Raw genomic sequence first — 20,546 nt, forward strand, 5'->3', positions numbered from 1 at the left:
TAATGACCAGAACAGCCGTGTCTCCCAGGGACACTTGGCCTCTTTCGCAACACAATTAAGAACAGAGTGCACTAGACAGTTACACTCGTCTGGCAGTTTTGTATCCCACCCTAAAAGACTGCAGGACGCAGTGGCAGCTCCACATGGTTTTTCTTGGCTGTCTGGTGGCACAACACTTCGGTGTGATGCAGAACTCACCACCTCCTCGTGTGCAGCAGATGCTTGGTCTTCAGGTTGCAGAAAAATTAGCTTTGGCAGAACCATGTCCAACAGTCTTTTGTGGCAGATAGCACACATTCCGAGGCAATTTGCAGCTCTTTTGGCAAAGGACTGTCAGTGCAGCCTCATTGTGAATGCTCTTGGTAACACAGGCTGGTTCTCGCTAACTCATGCTTCTGAATACTATGGCATATTTTCCTGACTGCAGTAATAGCCCGCCAGTGACACCAGCAATAGGGTGTCCAGAGCTTATTCAAAGGCCTTTCGATGGCTGTGTGAAATATGCATAAAAGGCAAACTGCAAATAAACCACCCTGTTTAAAAAATCACTGCTTGCCAGCCTAGGCTTTCATAGCTCATAGCAGTCCCTAACCAACTGCCCTACAGTTCAAGGCAGTAACCTTCAAAATGAATAAATGATGCTTACAAAAACTGGAAAATAAACGATCAAAAAATGCTCCCTAAACATTTTCTCAACAAGAGCCTTCAGTATATTGCTATAGTGAACTTTGCGCATGATGGAATATCTTACATGCATGCACGAAAAGTTGCCCACACTGCAAAACACCTGCTTGGGCCAAACCTCATTTGGGTAAAACTGTACAGAAATATGCCTCATCATGTGAGAGCTATAAAAAAAACTGGAATTTCCTTGCAGCCAAACCTCCCAATTAGAAAAATTGAAAAGGTACTGGTATGTTTCAATAAGGAATACTTACCAGCTACTGAAAAAATAAAATGCGAGACCACTTTACCATTGTACAAGGACAAATCACAGAGCATGCAACAGTGAAAATAATGCCCATCATTGGGGCACGCAATAAGCAATGGCTCTCAATGGCAGATGCACACATTGCAACAAAATCACCAACACCTACTGTGCTTACCTTTTACAGGCTATGTAACATCCAGCTAAAGAAAGATCAACACATTTTAGCACTGTTTTGCCCAGAAGGAGACAAGGCCTGCGGTTACATGCAACTAAAAAGGTAGGACAAATGTGCACGCCAGGTGTCACCATGTGTTTTTCACTTCGTTAATGGCAATCCACCCAGGTCTTGTAAAAGCTGTACAAGGTGCGTTTGGAAAGTAATGAGAATGAAATTCCTGCGCTAGGAAGACCTCTTTGAAAGGTGAAAAGCAGGTCAAAGTCGCACGGGACGAGATGCCAGGCTTACATCAGAACACTTATTGGTTGCATTAAGGCCCTCTGAGGGTCGAGCCAATAGACAGATTTAGTTGGGCGCGCGCTCCGGACGAGCGTACGCCCCGGCGGGGCGGCTCGCGACTGCGCATGCGCAGTACGCTACGTAAACGCCCCGGCGATGCGGTGCTACGCACGCAACGGCTGGGAGCGTATGCTCCGGGGCGCTTGCGGGGCGCTGCGGACCTGCTGGGAGGCCCCTTGCTTTCAAAATGGCTGCTGCCTCGGCGATGTCGGCGGCCGGTCGTGGCAGGAGGTTCCCCGACTGAAAACGCGGACCGTCGCGTGTTTTTCTCGTTAGGCGACAACGTTTCAGTTCCAACAGGCATGCAGACCAGAAATGAGCGACCAAGGACAACCTGGATGGCTCCCGAAGCGGGCGGCAGTGTTTGTGTGCGTGTCGCGGCGGTGGAATGCGCGCAGTGTTGGTGCAGATCGGCGGCCTCCATTTAGGGAATTCAAGAATTTTCGCCTGCGCCGTCGTCGCGCCCTCGGGTGCGAGCCGAGGACGTTGCGCTACCGTGTGAAACGTGAAGGATTTGTAGTTGGACTCCACGAATAAGAGGAAGTGAGTAATAGGAACGCATCGTGTATCTTATTGAGTTGCTACACCCGGGTGAAGTGTAGCACTAAACCGCCGTGCCAGCCTACCCGCTGTTTCATTTTGCGTGTCGCATTAGCGTCGCATGCCACGCTCAGTTGTATTTGTCGCATGGTCCTGCCATATTTCAGAGCTGAATAAAGTAAGTATCCCGAGCACTGCGTGTTGCTTCAAAACTTCGGCGTCGCGCGGTTGAGCAAAACAATCGCGACGAGTGTATCTTATTTTTCACTAATACTGCATTAAGGTAAGAGGGTATTTTTTATCGTACTTGCAAGATTTTTACAATCGAAACCAGCGTTAACGCATTGAAAAAAAAAAAAAAGAAAAAGAAACGCCGTCCAGCTACAGTTTGCCTTGGTTAGCCACGTAAAAAAGTTATTTGGGTACTTCGCGTTGGGTTCAACAGGTGGCGCCGCAAGGTTAAATTTGGGTACTTCGCGTTGGGTTCAACAGGTGGCGCCACAAGCGTTAGCGCACGCTACGAAAAACGCTGTACTAAAACTATCCATGGGCGCGTCGCGACGAGCGTACGCTCCGCTTTACGCCCAGCAATACGCTAACGCCCGGAACGCCCAACTAAATCTGTCTAATCTTTGTTATGTCAGTATACAAACCACTGGCGCAAAAAGATCCACGCAATACATGCAAAACTATGGGATTAGTGCTCTTAGGCTGTTTCGTTCTTGTGCGCATTACCGTATTTACTCGCATAATTTGCATACCCTGAAGTTTTATCCAGATTTACAGAAAAAAAATTACACCCACCTCCCCTTGCGGGAACCCTGGTGTGATACAACGCTGAAGGGGGTTCCATTGTGCGTTTCCGGTGGGTCGATTACTCGAATTGCGCAATCGTCGGGTATAGTGTGTGTGTGTGTGTGTGTGTGTGTGTGTGTGTGTGTGCGTGTGTGCGCGTGCGTGCGTGCGTGCGTGCGTGCGCGCGCGTGCCTGAAGGAGAGGAGACCGCGGAGAGAGAGGGCCGCCCACCGGCGGAGTGAGAGAGCGCGCCGCACTGCTCGCGCCACGGATGTTGGGGGAGAGGGCGCGCTATCACGGCGAGAGGAGAGGGGGTGAGCGGAGGAGAGACGCAGCTGTGCAGACGCGAACAACGACGACGCAGGAAAGACAGGGCCGCCGGCAAAAGATGCTCCTGTCAGCGTCGCATCTAAAAACTTTCACTCGCATATTCTGCGCTCCCTGTCTCACCCAAGGAGACAACCCATTGGTGCGCATCGTTCTTTCCTTGTCCGTGCTGGGATGTTCCTCCTCGCCACCCCTCCGCGACATCCAGGCACCCTACCCTTCTCCTCCACCCTTCCCAACACATGTAAACCCCTCTTTCATCCTTTCCATGGGGAGTTGGAACTGCTCGAGCGTGTGACTCCCTAGTCCTTTCCTTCCTCTTCCGCCGTGAGAACTCACACACAACACACACAAAGGCAGACGCAGAGTCGGAAGCACTAATTTCTTCATTGGAGGTGTGCGAGGGCGTGTCAGCCCTGCCGCGGCGTCGCCCCTGCCTTGCCTCTCCTTTCTTGCATTCGCGCTGCAATGGAACCCTCTGCCTCTCTTTTCTGTGTATGGGCTGCGACAGAATCCTCCCTTTGTGTTCACATTTCACCACCAGTCAATCATCTTTTGCTTCAGTAGGTAGTGATGGGCTGCAATAACTGTGCGGCGAAATTCAAACTCAGAGTCATTGAGTTTGCCGAGGAAAAAGGGAACTGTGCCACCGCAAAGCACTTGAACGCAAACCACGTGCACTAAAGGAGAAAGCAAAAGAGTTCATCACAAAATACAAAACCTGGAAGGAGGGAGTTTCGGGGACCAAAGAAAGGAAGGCTTCCTGCCGTGGAAGAAGAGCTCTTGGAAGTAAGTCGAATCCCGCTACAACGAAATTGACGGGATGTGCGAAAAATTTCGTTGAAGCGAAAATTCGTTGAGGCGAAATCTGCCCCAACACACCACGGAAAGGCCAGAAAAATAGCCCCGTACGTTTCCGCAACATTGGCAGCATAATACAATGTTTAGAAAAAGGAGTGACGCGCCATAACTCATGTTTATTCGGATAACAAACATACCAATGGTTATCTGTTTTTTCACTACACCCAAAGAACGGTTACGGAGGGGGGTGAAGATATGCAGGCGCAAAACGTATCGCTGTACAACAAGGCGTGTCCACCGAGCTGATTACTTGCAGATAGCTGCTAGGCCGTTGGAAGCCCCCCTCTCGCTGGTGGCAGGAGCAGTGCCGTTATCTTATCCTCCGACAGGGCAGGGCAGCTACTGACCTTGGCAGGCAAGACGCGCGCGCTTGCATTTAACATGACCGCGCGCTCGCAACTAAGATAGGATGACTAGGCTTCAAGACTAAACACGCAAACATGACTTTTGCTCTTGGCTATGAAGAATGGTTGAAGGAAAACGGCAAGGACAGCTGCTTACAACGCATACATGACGGCACCGCGCCAGCAGCGGAGCACATTCATGCAATTTCAACTGGATACGGATTGGCTGTAGCTCTGGGGCTTCGCCTTGGCGAAGCGGGCCTGCGCCTCGTGTAAAGACGGCCAGCCACATCGTTATCACCATCAAGCAATGGCGTGCGCCTGAGTTATTTTTTGTTTTGTTTTGGGTGGCGGTGTGGTCGCAACGCGCATGTTTTCGGTGAAACTAAGCATCCTGAATGTATAAAAAGTTACAGATAGCTGGCGCTATGCTTATTTTATTGTAAAATAATTGTTCAAACCCAGCCCAAATCATCGAAAATTTCGTTGAAGCGAAAGCAAGCCTGACAAATGGTTCGTTGTGGCGAGGACTTTGTTGCATTGACTTCTATGGCTAGCTGACGGGGAATTGGAAATATTTCGTTGAAGCGGAAATTTCGTTGAAGTGGCGTTCGTTGTAGCGGGGTTCGACTGTATGTTCGACAGATGAGGTCGTCCTGTCTCACTGTGCCGTGCGAGATGCTGCAGTTTGAGGCATGCAAGATTGCAAATGGGAAAGGGTTCTCTGCAGCAACATTCAACGCGAGGAGAGGCTGGGTGATGTGCTTCATGAGACGCCACCAGTTGTCCCTCAGATGGAGAACGACCCTCTGCTAGCAGTTACCACTGGGCCAAGAGGAGAAGATCATACTGCTTCACCGCTTCGCGACTGGATTACACTGAATGGAGAGCTTCAGCATGTCCCAGATTGGGAACACCGACGAAATGCCGCCGACGTTCGACATGCCACCCAACACCACGGTGAGTGAGAAAGGTGTTGCATCTGTGCCCATCAAGACCACCGGCTACGAAAAACAACGCTACACAGTGATTCTTGCCGTGACAGTGGATGGCCGCAAACTCCCACCCTTGGTCATCCTCAAGAGGAAGACAGTGCCCGAATTGAAGCTGGAAGGCCGCATTCGCATCCGCGCACAAGAAAACGGCTGAATGAACAAGGAGCTGATGCAGGACTGGATTGACACTGTCTGGGGCAAGAGACCAGGGGCTATGCTGCAAATGCCATCGCTGCTGGTGCTCAACAGCTTCAAAGGGCATCTAGTGGAGAGCGTGAAGGAGAAGTTGCGCGACATGCGGACCAACCTGGCCGTTATCCCAGGTGGCCTAACATCTGCCCTGCAGCCCTTGGATGTGTCAGTCAACAAACCGTTCAAGGACTACATGCGCAGGATGTACGTCGAGTGGATGGCCAGCGGAGGGAACGGACTCACTCCCACTGAATGGATAAAGAGACCCCCAAACTGGAGATGGTCTGTGAGTGGATCATGGCAGCGTGGGACATGATCTCACCAAGCATCATGAAGCACAGCTTGAAGAAGACAGGGCTGTCGAGCACACTCGGCGGAACCGACGACGATGCACATTGGGAGGGCAGTGACAGCGGCCGTGATGACTCTGAGTCAGACTTCTCGTCAGCGATTCCGACTAGACCGTAACCGGATTGGACTGGTCAAAAGTACATGCTGGGTAAATAAATATCGTTGGCTAGTGCTATCATACTCTATTTTTTCTTAAATGTTTATTCCATGTTAGGACCGTTTACACATTATTTAAGACTTTTTCGAGAAATCCTTGCGTAATTTGCGCACCCCAATTATCGAAAAAACAGTGCACAAATAACGCGAGTAAATACGGTATTTTTTGCACTGAAACATGAACCAACTAGTTCCGCAACAAGTTTGGCTAAATTTGTCGCACCACCATGTTCAAGTCCAAGGTATTCGGAAGAATAAAAGCGGGTCTGAACAGCTGTACGCCACAAAATTCCTTACCAAAATGCGTAAAGGTTCACCGCAAATGTTCAAAATGATGAGGGGATGAAAAGAGGCATTAAAGAAGAAATGATAACTCGCAGAAAATAAAAGTCTCACACATGCTCCAGGGGGTTTGAAATACCATACGTGCCAAGACAATAAAAAGGCACAGTTCGCAGTGTTCGAAGCCGTTTTTCCCATCTGGTTTCATTTCAGCAATGTCTAAGCTTACGAAAACTATCCTTCTATAACGCACAAGTTCCCAGTAGTTTTTTCTAGGTCAGATATTATACAGAATGTAGCTGTGAACTTGGATTTAATTTTTTTTCTCTATCTTTCAGAGGGAAACTTACAAAATTCCAATGCATAGTAGAAGTGTGGAAGTAACAGTGCTCTTTATACAATTTCATGCTATGAAAACTACTAAAACAAATAAACAAAAAAGAAAAAAAAAAAACTGGCACCCCTAAAATGACAACACAAAATTGTGAAACTTTTTAACAATTTGGACTACTGTTTTTGTAAGCAACTATACAATTTACACTTTGAAATATTCAGAATTTCTAAGATTTTACATGCCAAAGCTATGCCTAGGTTATGATGTACGCTGTAGTGGAGGACTACAGGCTAATTCAGATCACCTGGGAATGTTTAACATGCAGCGAGATCACACCACGTGGGCATTTTTGTTTTTCACTTCTGCTAGAAATACGACCACTGAGGCCGGGATTGAAGTACTCATGCTCAGCAGGTCCAACACCACCTTAGCCGCTGATCTTCCCACAAGGGCACCCACTTTGAAACAATATTAACTGCTCCAAAAATTAAGCTGTATAGGAGAGGTGTTTGGTACGGCGCCTTGCAACTTTGATATGACTCTATTTGGATAGGGTCTGCCAAAAGGGAAATTTCATTGCAATAACACTAATTTTTCAGAGTGATTTCGTGAAGAAATTTTTGCAGCTGCAGCTGCCACACTGTAACGATACATGCACTGTGATCACAAGTTAGACTCCAACATTTTGTACTTTTGGCTTACTGAAACAAATTTTTTTAAGTTTTGCTTGGCCCACAGTAGGTTAAATTATTTTTTAAATAAAAAGGGCTTAATTTGAACAACCTTTTTTTATTGTGCTTCTCTTTTTCCATAGGGACATCTTTCCTATGAGAAAATAGATGGAATGGCCTGTACTGACTGCCCCTTAACATTTTGTATAAATACGTAGGCTGTGCAAGAACACACACACGCGCGCGCACGCACGCACACGCACACGCACACGCACACGCACACGCACACACACACACACACACACACACACACACACACACACACACACACACACACACACACACAAAACTAAAAAATGGAGTGCACAGCCTGAGTGCTAACTTAACAGACCCTTGAGCATTTACGTTGCGGCTGCACAATTCAAACCAATCTGCACATCCATACGTGGCCAATGCACAAAGCGTTCCGACCAACAAAGTTAAGTTGGGCGGGCTCGAGGCTGAGAGCACGGTGATAGCAAGAACCCTGCCCAACGGCAGCCACCCACCACAGCGGTGAGCTGGGGCCGCAGGACAGCCAGGCGGCAGCCCGACGCGGGGTCTCCCCGCAGGGTCAGGTGGATGACCAGGCCCTCGGCACTGCGGATGATGACGTGGGGGTCGGCCAGGGAGCCCGCGACGATGGACGAGCCCACGTCCAGTGGGATGTGCTGCAGCTGCCGGGTGCCGTCCAAGAGCCGCACGCCCATCGGGCACACCTGCACCCACACACACATTAGACACTGCTGGTGGCCGCCTCGCGACAGGCGTATTAGGGTGTCCCACTTCCGCCTGTTGCCCACCAGCAAGGCATCTGACACACTAGTAAGCAATGTGACTGTTCAGCCCCTCCAGAGCGGCCTCTGCTGTCAATGGCAGACAATGAGTAGTGGTGGTAGATCCACTGACATGCCTACGCACACACATACAGAGCGCAGCAAACTCCGTATTGACTGTTTTTATAGCATATCTAATCATCTGCTGCATTCAAGAAATTAACATTTTCCAGCTTGAAAGCACTTCTACCTTGCTCCCTGAATTTCGTGGATGCACACGATTACACATTAGCAACAGCGTCACAGAGGCTAAGGGTCCAGCTGAGCTATTGCCAACATGGCAGGAGGAGAGCTTGCATTGGCCCAATGTTAGGCCTAACATTGTCAAAAGGTACCCACAGCTTGACATACAATAAGTGACACTGTTTGGCAGTCCGTAAAGCTTGGTGTTAGAGCTACAAAATGTCAAGCATCGATAGACATAGGCCTAACAAGGACGACTGGCCAAGGCTCTGTGACAGTAACGGAGAGAAGGAGGAAAAGGCAAGAGTGGAAGATGATGAGGACGCTTTCACGCTAGGCTAGCCGGCTACCACTGAACAGCATGCGTGCATTCATTGTGCGTAAAGCGACCAGCACGTTTGTGATCGATAAGATAGAATCACCAGCACAAAAGCAGAAGTTTTTATCTCTACAAGATGAGGCAGCCCCGCACATTGCCCAAGTCAGTGGCCCAAGTGGAGGAAGGAAGGATAGTGCCGACAAGTTAGAAACCGCGTGCAGCTCTCTACCACCTTGAAAAACAAGGCCACCACTCTTTCATGGTGCACATGCGCAAAATGAAACGGTGACGGCAGTGGCTTTTCCAGATGTAGACAAAGCGATGCTCACTTGGTTTTGTGAACAGCATTGGAACAACGAGGTGCCACTGTCTGGCAGAGTTTGTCAACAGAACAAGTTGGACTTCACTTGCATGCTCGGGCATGCTTGGTGCCAAGGGCCAAAAGAAATACGTGCAGACAAGGCAAACCCGCGAGATGTTTTGAATGTGTTTGACACGATTCGGTCGTTCTTAGGCGTGCACAACGACTAGCAATGAACCACTTCGTGAAGCGTGAAAACTGTACTGTGAAGTTGCTACAAGGTAAGGCTCACAAAGTAATATAACGAACTTTTGGAAATAAATATTTGGGTTGTAGGTGATTTCCAAGTCGTTCGTTTCCTTCTTGCGGCAACTAAATTCTCGCAACAGCGAATATTTCGACTTTCCCCAGTGCTTTCGTTACTGCACGGTTCAACTGTATCGATGTTCATTCGTACTTGTTGGCGTGCAGCAATGTGTACAAGGCTGAGCATGCTGTCACTACAAAGCGTAGAAATTATTCTAGAGGAGACCACCAAAATGAATAGGTGCCCTACACTAAATGACGCTAACAACATGAAATGAAAAACTAATACTTAATAAGAGAATAGAGAAAAGTCTCCTAGAAACAAACGGTGGGGTGGGCATTATTAAACCCGCGACAAATATCGCACCGATCGAATGCTCACTCCTCTGAATTGCGATACTGTAATTATAAATTTTGGTCATGATAACAAACATGATAACACGTACCGTATTTACACGATTGTAAGACGACCCTTTTTTTCAAATTTGACAATCCAATGTTGGGGGGTCGTCTTAGAATCGAAATCGAACCATGTACCGCTTGCAACGACAAGAGAGACCAGAAATCAGGGGTGCTTTGAGGTGTGAATGGCTTTGCACGCTCATTTCCATGGTTACGGTAACCATTTCATACATTCTGGCGTCAATAAAAATGATGCACCTTTTGTAAGTTGGACCTAGAGCGACTAACCTCCCACTATCGCGTTCGGAAGTGTACTAAGCAACGTGATATGATAGTGGCTACGTTTGCACCATGCATTGAATAAAGGGATTCGCTAATACTCATTTTGTTTATTAGAGACCACGACGATAAAGCCGGTCGTGTTAGAGACGAACAAAATGCTTCGTGAAAGCGAGTAACGCGCTCACGGAAATTGCGAGCGGCTGGCTGCTTCCGTCAGCCGCCATGTTGTTTTAATCACGAATGCGCGCATATCGCGCGTGGCTGCTGCCGGTTGCTTCGATTGTCATCTCGAATAGTTTCCCGCTCAACCCAAAGCGCATAGTTTTCCGCGTGCTTATACAAAAGCTTTTCTTTTTTAGCATCTACTGCGCGCATTACGAGTGCCTTTATGACGAGCGCACGGCTCTTGAGGGAGCACCGATAATCGATGGAAGAGCCGCCGTAGGGGGGTATTGGTAGTTGACGGAAGAGCTTCTCTTTGTGATACAATTTTTTAAGCGGGCGCGTCATTTCGTCAGGAAGCCGCGAACTTACGCCAAGCGGGCGTGTGAGGAGAGCCTCCCTGGCTACTGTGTGCGGGTGGGTCCTCTCCGCATGGGCGGCCGTACCACGCGATACCGCGGTGCGGTCGTTCGCGAAGTGTGGACTCACACTTGACGACTACGTGCTGTGGGACTGCAGCAGCACCAGCGAGGACGACTCCAGCGACGATGAGTAATCCTCCGCAACCACGTGAATAAATTTCCCTTGTGTAAAATGCGCACTTTTTTTTTTTTTTTTTGAGGTGCGATTTTGGGGGGGTCGTCTTACATGCGAGTCGTCTTACAATCGTGTAAATACGGTAGGTTCATGTGTGCCACGACCACGGAGCAAGAATATATAGGAGAGGAAACGCCCATTGCGGCTGGCGCGATCAAGCGACCGGATAATGTCACAATGATAACTACGGTGAACTACAATGCTTCGCAGCTGCGGCAGTGAAGAATTCGACAGCGGCAACTGGTTGGATGTATTGAAAGTAATACTGTTGTTTGCAGCATTTGCCACAAAGCGTGAGCAGGGGTGAGACAGCTCAATCAGATTTGGGAGCAGTTTTTGGAACAGCGAAATCTTGAATTTGGAGCAGAAGAATCTTGATTTGGAGCAGAAGAACGACATTTATTATTCACTTTAGGAGCCTAAAAAATCAAATTTTTGGCAACTCGGGGGAAGGGGGGGGGGGGGGGGGGGGGGCACTTTTTAATTGGTTTTGAACGTACATAACATTGACACAGCCTTTCAATAAAGTTTTTCCTACCAGAGTATCACAAGGTACGAACTGCACTACCCTTTAACAAACCATTTTTAAATTCTTAGGCTCCGTGCATAGATAACGTGGAGGTCCGTCGAAAATATCGAATTGAAAAAACTACACAATCGTGGGGCATTTTTATCACCATGTGAATGCCGAAATTATTATTTTTGTAATGCCAGACTGGGCTGTACTGACAAGTGTAGAGTCACGGCAAAAGTTGCGCAAAACAAGATGACAGTCGTCGCACCCCACCAGCCCTCCCATTTCAATCCCCAAGGTGCACGTTCAATACGATCATAATTTGAGTAACGTTGGTATGTTTAGCCACGCCCCATTTAACATTAAATTTCACTTCAGATAGATGAACCATTACTACTAGCATGCAATAATAGCCCGTCCCACTATCGGACGCTGCTTGGACACGGGCACGGCGACATGTAGCCTGCGCCGCCACTCCTGCAGTGTCGATCGTCCCATTTCCACCGCTCCCAATCTCGCTGTCAAAGGCAGCAATAACTCGGCGTTTTACAACACCGCAATGAGTCTGAAATGTCACTTCAAGCCCGCACCGCGCCTCACACTCAAGGCCAAAACATGCCGCGGCGAATTCGCGGGCACCACATTGTTTTTGATGAACTCCCTTCTTTCGAGTCGCGCAACCTCCCGCAACCGATCAAATGACTAAGTGTAAACACAGCCACCCTGCACTCTGCCTGAAGCACGAGCAGCTGCTTCGGCCGGTGGGCATGTTTTCCAATCTTCATCATACCAAGATTGCGGTGCCCAGTAATTAGTGATGTCGTTCCGGAGATACGGCGCTCCGAAAATTCGTTTTTTCATCAACTCGCACAAGTAGTTTGTCGCCTCAGTACACAGAAGTAGTTTTTCTACTGGACTTTGCAATGGTTTTCGATGGTAAAACTTTTAAAACTCACAGAACATAACGTGACTTCAAAAAAACTATCTCGGGGGCAATTTTATGTGGTTTTTTTATTGTAGGATTAAGGGGGGACACTGGTCTTGAGGACCGAAAATTTGCCAAAAATTAAATTTCTGTATTAATTTTATTTGCAGTCTGCAGGTCCCAAAGAATGTACCTGCAAAATATCATAGCTGTATCATAAGTATTCACAAAGCTGTCGCCCTTTGAAGTCGCCTAAATGACCATTTTTGCCTATGTTTGCAAACTTCGTGCCCTGTTTTCTCAGAACCAATTTTTTCCCCACATTGTCAGCTGTCGGGTACAATATCTTGGGATGTATTCGTTCGATTTGTATCATTTTTGCTGCATTCGAAAGCTTATGAACAGAACAGTGCAATAAAACCACAAAAGTACAGCATTTCTTTTTGCTGGCACAAGATTTTATGCCGTTAGTTTTACAAAAACATTGGTAATTGATGACCCGACATTTACGAATTTTACAGCGTTTGCAGAAACCATGCTAAAATTACTGCAGTGGTATAATTGCACTCCCCGGTCCTTCTAGGGCACAAAGGGATAAAAGCTATTTGAGTATTTCATAGGTACATAATGAAAAAATTGCCTGAAATGGAGTGGCATAACATGCTGCACAACTCTAAACTTGCACCCCATAGACGAAAACTGACTGCATATTTATGCTCAGGATGTTGAAATACACTGAATGTGTAAATCTCAAGCACATAGGTTAAAAAATAACAAAAATGTCCTCAAGACCAGTGTCCCCCCTTAATCAATTAAACCTTTAAAACAGCATCACCTTGGAGATGCAGGAAAATTATGCCAACTGTAAGCATTTTTCTCCGCTGAAACTGAAGGGAGCGTTAAAATCCTTGGCTCTCAGACTGTTTTGGAGCAGTTTGGAGCAATTTTTGCAATTTATAAGCTTTTGGAGCAGCCGGGCGCAGGAAAACAAATTTGTATCAAAACTGCCCAATATGCGCAGCCGTCTCACCCCTGCGTGAGTCGCTATGCGCTCGAGCTGCTGCGTACCGCGGGCACGAAACGCGCGTTTATCTCGGACATAGTGCACGTGTGCGCGTGCACGCAGCATGGTCATGCTACGTCGGCGAATGTGGGCCCTTTTCAGTGCACTGTAACATAACCAACAAAGTGTCCAGCGCACTCAGCTCACTTTGAGCGCACTGCATGCAATATAAGGCCGTGGTGCCGCTCGCCGGGGAACCGAAAAGTTGGAGCATAGACCCGCCTGGCATTGGAGCAGACGAAATGCGCGCACAGTTTCGAGCCCGAAATGTAACACTTTGGTGCAAAAGTGACCAATGTTTTCTCAGTATTCTTGGAATTCTGTTGACCGGTTGCAAGGACTATGAGCATCTCCAAGGTGTAGTCTAAAAATGGAATGCAAGTGCTTCATAAAAAACTGTAAGAGTGAGCACAAGGGGTGCAAAGAGACGCCTGATGATCTGCCTGATGATCCGCAACAATTGGAAGCACGGGCTGCAGCCATTGGAGGCGACCAGAAGCTCACATCCAGGCACTCAGTCTGCGAGAAGCACTTCGCCTGCGACATGATAAAGGCGGACAAGTACTATGGCGAGCTAGGACGTGAAGTACTGCTAGACCGCAGCTACCGTATTTACACGATTGTAGGTCGACCCTTTTTTTCAAATTTGACAATCCGATGTTGGGGGTTCGACTTAGAATCGAAGCCGAACCGTCTACCGCTAGTAACGGCAAGAGAACCGAGAAATCGGGTGTGCTACGAGGTGGGGAGCTAGTGAGAAACTCTATGGTGGGGACAGCTTTGCATCCTCGTTCCCATGGTTATGGTCTAAAGTGTGAACCGCAAGGGGCGTTTTCTTCTCGCGAAAATGCGCCGCGCTGACGCTGCCGCGAATACCACCCGCATGCTGCGCACTACGCGATCGGCAGCGGCAACATGGCGGCGTCACCAGCCGCGAAGAGGTGCGCGTAGCTCCAGTGACCGCTTCTAACCGCTCTTTAAGATATCCCTGAAGGCACAAACGAAGGCGTTTGTGCAGGAAAGGAGCTGATAATGTGGTCGAAAACGACACTATACAGCATAATCCGCGCCGCTAGGGAAAGCGCCAATCAAATATCCGCCACCGTGGTAAGCCTAAACATCTCCGGCGGCGCCAGCCGGCTGTCCCGAGATCTTTCAAACTGCCGCCATAAAGATCGCGCCTCCCCATTGGGGCAAGTCATCAGGCTCCATCCACTGCCGTGCTCTTCACGCGTCATACCGACGTAGAAATTAGAAGCTGCCGCGCGCGCAGAATCGGCGACGCGGGCGTGAAAAAGTCGCTCGAGCAACGCCAACGCACACGAATCGCGTGCAAAAACGCGTCCAAAAGCGTTTTATTCATCTCTAATACACAAAATGCATATTAGCGAATCCCTCGATTCAATGCGCGGCGCTAACGTAGCTCAAATCATATCACATTGTTTAGTACACATTCCGAACGCGATGGTGGGAGGTTAGTCGCTCAAAAGTAGATAGTGCGAATCGCGCGCGGCCGCTTCCGTCAGCCGCCATGTTGTTTGTTTTAGTGTATCGCGCGGCAGTGGCCGCTGCCGGTTGCTTCGATGGTTGTCATCTCGCAGCGAATGTGTTCTTCCCGCTCAACCCACAGCGCATGGTTATTCCGGGTGCTTATACAAAAGCTTTTCTTTCTTAACATCTACCGCGCTTACCGCGAGCGCACGGCTTTTGTGGGAGCATCGATCATTGATGGTAGAGCAGAGCTTCTCTTTGTGATACAATTTTCTAGGCAGCGCTCGCATTTATTATTATTATTATATTTTGAGAGATGCAACTTTTGGGGGTCGACCTACATTGGAGTCGACTTACAATCGTGTAAATACGGTACTCTCCCTGGGACTGTTCCATGCAGGCTTCTTTTTTGTCCACCCTCACCGAAAAAGAAACGGACTCATCGAGGAGTGTCAGCAGGTGACTCAACGGAACACCCAAGAGAATGAAAACAAGTGTGCACAATTAGCCAGGAACATCTGCTTCAGCGAACACCAGCGCTGCCGGCAGTGGCCCGCAAGAGGACACTGATTGTCCGTCCAGCTTCAGCAGAGCTTGCGCCACGTCCAAACATTCTGCGTTAGACGAAACTGTACAGATTCCTGTTCAGGCCACGAGTCTTGTGCGGATGCCAGCAACAGTATCCCTGGCGGACCACTTGGCCATGAAGCAAAAGAATGCAGCAGTCTTGTCCCCGCTTGGATCAATGGGCAGACACCTGAGCAATGCTTGCCGCTTCATCAATATATGAAGGAGGGGGCCGTCACATTGTCCAGCTCCACGTGGAATCGACATGAAATCAGTATGGAAGGCATTGAAAGTACTTGTTTCGCAGAACTGAGAAAACCATTGCCAGCATCACCAGATTTCATGTTTAAAAGCGTAGAAGTAACAGTGCACGCAGGAGAGCTGAAGGTGAAACAATATATTTTGGAACGCGAAGTTGGCTGCATGGCTATGCGTTGCACTCCCAGACCTCTGAGCAGCTAGACATAACAACGATGCTTGCCGCTTTCCATGAATTTGTTGTATGCAGTGGTGGACAAGAAGGGAACAAGTTTCCCGGCATACAATTAAAATGTGCTGCAGCTGACAGGTTGGGAGTCTGGAGGCACAAAAATTGTTCCTTGCTTCTTGGTGCTTCTGAAATCCAATGCCAATCATGCAAATCTTTGGACAACACCCTGCGTGTTCACAAGGTGCAGAAAGGAAAGCGTCAAGCAGGCACAAATATGCATTATGGCAAGTCCTACGAAAAAAGCGAAATTTGAGGCTTTGCGAAAGCAGCGCGTTGCCTGCTATCGCTCAAATCTGAGGTTGCAAAAAAGAAAGGATGCACTGACTAGTGAGCTCCGCAAATGCAAAGAGCGATTGAATGACCTCAAAGATAGCGGCCTAGATGACTTGGCGAAGAAAGCGGAGCTGCCAGAAGTGCAAACCATGCTTTCGACGGAATGCGTAGCGGCTGCGAAGGCAACATCAGAACAGACCCGGCGCTATACAGACAACTGGCTGCTATTGTGTCTTCTTTTGCAGATTCGTTCACCGTCCGCCTACCAATTTCTTTGGGATAGTCACATACTACCCTTGCCATGTGTGAAGACCGTGAGAAAGTACTACATTTCTACCGCAGGGATGTAATGTAGTTTTGATGCTGAGTTCTTTTAAGCACTAAAAAAGAATTCCAGAAGCACGGTATGCTTCTCTTCGACAAAATTCAGGTACGAGAAAGAAAATGTGTTGAGTCAAGAACGCTAACCTACAATCGGGTTTGTCGATAATGGTAACGGCGAAACATCTGCTTGGCCAACCATGCCCTCGTGTTTATGTTTTGCCCCTTTGGGGAAAACCACGCCCAACCAATTGCAGCATTCACCTCAAGAGGGGCAACAAAAGGAACAGTGTTGCGCCAGTTGGTGCTGCAGGCTATTGTCGTGTTAGAAGAGGCAGGAGCAATCGTTGATGGCATCCTATGCAATGGAGCAAGCACCAACACAAAAATGTGGACCTGTCTTGGTGTCAGCGGCAAACTTAGCGCAACGAAGCACTTCTTTGAACACCCAATGTCTGAAGACAGAAAGGTCTATGTGTCCTCCAATGTGCCGCACCTCTTTCGTCAGGAATAGACTACTGAAACAGCGCCTGCTCAAAGTAAAAGGGGAGTGGGTGAAATGGTGGTTTTACATTGCGGTCTACAAAGAAGACCTGAAGAATGCAGGTGGCTTGAAGGTCTGTCTTAAAATAAAAAATCGCCATGTAAACTCCTCAAACATGGACCTAACGCAAGTAAAACTTGCAACTCAAGTGCTCAGCCGGTCTATGGCTTCAGCAGTCAAATACTACACACAGTGCAACGCGTTCAATGGGCCGGAGGCTGCGGGCACCATCGCATCACTGAACGCATGAATGACCTATTTGACACAATGAGCAGGCGTCATCCTAGTGAGGCTGTGCGCACAGGAAGCAAGGACATTTCTGTTATGATGAAATCCCTACAGTGACTTCATGAATGGGAATGCGAACTGATGTATGGAGGTTTCATTAAGGACATGTTTTCTTATTCCAACGGACAGAGGCCTCAGGGTAACCATCTTGTCTACATTCGATTTGACAGAATATGGGTTCAAATATGTTCCTACCGCAAAATTCAATCAGGACCCTGTCGAACAATTTTGCGGAAAAATACCGATAAGCAGGAGGTGACAACGACCACCCTGATATGCCGACGTTTCTTCAAGTGTACAGAATGTTCGCCGTGTACAGCCTCCTAAAGCCGCCTAAATTCGGGAACTGCGAAGCACGACGAACAATGCCACTACTCGATTTAGCAGCTTTTATAGCCACATTCAGTAGCGAGAAATCTGGTGAGTCGCTTCTGAACCAGCTGAAGGCAAATCTAGATGGTCTGATTGATATAGAAAAATGGGATTGCGACGACGTCGCAGCAGAGGTTTGTGACAGCACCAAAGTGGTTGACGCCATCTTGTACTGTGTAACCGATTTGTAAGTCGCAAAATGACAAAATTGCTGCCCTGCACAAAGTGCACGCAGTCACTTCTTTCTGTGGCAACTACGACAACGCAGTTGCCACACTCGCCCTTACACTTGCCAAGACGCAAGGAGGCCTCACCCACCCTAACACACGCCTTTATGAGATGCTTCACTGTGCTGAAGTATATTTTTCAGCAAACAGGAATGACTGCGGCACTTTTTGGTCAACAATTGAGCCTATTTTGGACAATTTTCCTCTGACGTTCCCATGTGATGAGCACAAGGATGAGTCCATAGCCAAGATAGTGAGTATTACGTCGCTATGCGTATGAGGCAACACTGTCTCAATGAAGCCAGGAACTCTGTGAAGCTGTCCCATGAACAAAAGAAACAATCAAGGCTCTTCACAAAATGAGCGTGCCCTGTTCACGCTCTTATGTGTCTGATCGTACTTGTTTATAATTGTTATATATTTGTTGCATTCAGAGTACGCAGATTCAAGTGACGCACAGTGGAATGTTTCTACAAACAACGCTTGATTATAAACTTTAGGTAAATATTTATTTCCCCAAAGTTCTGGGAATTCGACATCCTAAACTAAAAGTATGTTCAGTGCACTGCAGCAGATGTGTAAAGTCACTAAAGTGCAGTACCGTCGTGAGGTGCAATGAAGTCACTGTTTACAAAAACAGCGTTGCACTGTCTTTTCTGAAAGGTCTGTTTCTGATGCTGAAAAGCCAGGCTACTCACTTACTAAATTACCCTGAGTCTGACAACGCTCACTGTACACCTGACATATGTCCCGGCCATTCACAAAGTACACAAAGAGAACTCTGTCCACACCCATTAGACTGCAAACGTTCGATGGGCTTCTAGTAAGGGAAACGTTAGCAGTGGTCAGAACACCAATGACAGGAAATGAAATACCACCGTCCAATAATGCGTAAGCCTTGCTGCGCCGCTTTCCCTAATTTTAACTTTTTTTCTTTATACAATAATTTATATTTACACACTCCCAATTACTAAAAGTGGAACATTGTCAATTATATGATTTTTGCCGATACAGAGTCGGTGGTTTCACGAGTTTTTGCGCTTACAGGTCTGTTTTTTTGGGTTGGGGGTTCTTCAACCAACGGAAGCACAAGAGAGAGCACACATACTCTAACTTTGGCCACGGAATGTTTCAGTGGCCCAGCAAAATGCCGATGTGATGCCGTGGCAGGCTGGACTGGGCTCGCACGAAGAACAGAACATGTGCTTCTGCTTTAGCCCGGCCGTGGCAATGACCGCGCAGTTTCTTCGCTTGCCACCAGATGCCGGAAACTGAACCTTCGCCAAGTGCTTGTGGCATTATCAGGATGCCCCAGGAAGCTCCGTTTCCCCTCTTGTCTTATTCTTGCTCCGTGGCCGTGACGCTGGGATATTGCATTTCGAGTAATTTGCTTTGTGTTATTTCTTTGCTTTATGTTATTTGTTGTGCAATAAAGTTGCAGTTTTTGTATCTCCAGGGGGTGAACCCTTTAATTTTACAAAAAACAGTAAGTATTCATCTTCGAAAAATATTAGAGAAATATTCGATTCGACTTGAACTTTGTTTTTACTATTCGAATTTGCTTCGAACTGAAAAAATTGATATTCACACACCCCTAAATAAAACTAATAACGACAGAATAAGCAGGTTGTTTAAAAATGAAACTTCTAAGGCCAAATAAAGAACTGACCTTAAGTCAAAACTGCAAGCCACAGGGCAGCAGCAGGCGCAACCACTCCCGAACAAGCACTTTAAAGCACTAAACACAAAGTGAAACTTCAAAGGAGAAATACGCCTATTAGACCGCCGAATAACAATGCTTAATTAGACTGCTGAATATTCAGCACTGTGTTGCTTGTGCTGCAAGGTTACCACTTGACTTGCAACAAGGACCAACCAGTTGGGCTTGTTTTCTACTCTGCATGCGACTGCAATGTATGCTCCCTGTTTTGTTTGTGTATGAATTACAAAAAAGAAAACGTGCTCATGTTCCCTCTGAACACAATTAAGATGGTACCTTACTAGGAATTTAGTTTACACAGCAACTTTTAAGGCTTCTAACAATGAGCCAAATCATTCACCTTTTAAAAAATGATTTTAGAAATACTTGCATCTCAACAGCGATTGAGACCACACACATAGCATTTGTCCCTGGGTTGCTCTGGTGTGGCTACCAAAAAGTATGAAAAAACTATGCGAGTGCCACAAATACGTGGCTGCTAGCATGCTCTTGTACAGCCTTCTTAGCAAAGCTGCTCTCAGACAAAGTGCAGCAACCTACCCCGGTAAAATACATACTTTTTTCCCCCCAGTAGCTTACCTGTAGCACGTAACGGCCCTCCCCCAGGTTGCCTGCAAACACAGTAGGATTTTGTGTGCTGAAGCCACTGTGGTCAAGTTCATTGATCTCCTGGTCTGTTTGAAGAATCTGCGTAGTGGCGAGATAACTTGTTAGTCAGCATTTAGATACCAACAGCTCATAATCACGGAACGCAAGATATTACAACAACCACTAAACCGTAACATCTCTCTCACTATCTGCATTCCGTTTCATACATAGCGTGCAACACTGCCGAAGCTGGAGGGTGTAATTGGGTGCGCTTCCTGCGACGAGAAAAGTAGGGCACAAGGCTGCTCAAAGCAATAAGCTTGCAAATAATGTGAACTCAATTATCGTAATTACAATTTTATCTAAATAGACAAGGTTTACACACGTTTACTGCTGCAATATTTGATAGTATTTTGCTTTCAGTCTTTATTACAAGAGGA

The 20,546-nt window shown here is 47.5% G+C and overlaps 1 protein-coding gene across 2 annotated transcripts in view; it reads right to left on the reverse strand.

Annotated features, from left to right (window-relative positions):
• Positions 1-20,546, reverse strand: part of Cpsf160 (cleavage and polyadenylation specificity factor subunit 1) — an 82,626-nt gene that overhangs the window by 31,378 nt on the left and 30,702 nt on the right. For both annotated transcript variants that reach the window (XM_077686622.1, XM_077686621.1), the window contains exons 17-18: positions 20,098-20,205; positions 7,845-8,054 (exon numbers count right to left, since the gene is read on the reverse strand). In XM_077686622.1, the coding sequence (XP_077542748.1) occupies positions 7,845-8,054; positions 20,098-20,205 (318 nt within the window). The remainder of the gene's footprint in view (positions 1-7,844; positions 8,055-20,097; positions 20,206-20,546) is intronic.

The sequence above is a fragment of the Haemaphysalis longicornis genome, unplaced genomic scaffold (assembly GCF_048455015.1).
Source record: "Haemaphysalis longicornis isolate Haplotype H1 unplaced genomic scaffold, Haemaphysalis longicornis Haplotype H1 scaffold_1, whole genome shotgun sequence".
Taxonomy (NCBI): domain Eukaryota; kingdom Metazoa; phylum Arthropoda; class Arachnida; order Ixodida; family Ixodidae; genus Haemaphysalis; species Haemaphysalis longicornis.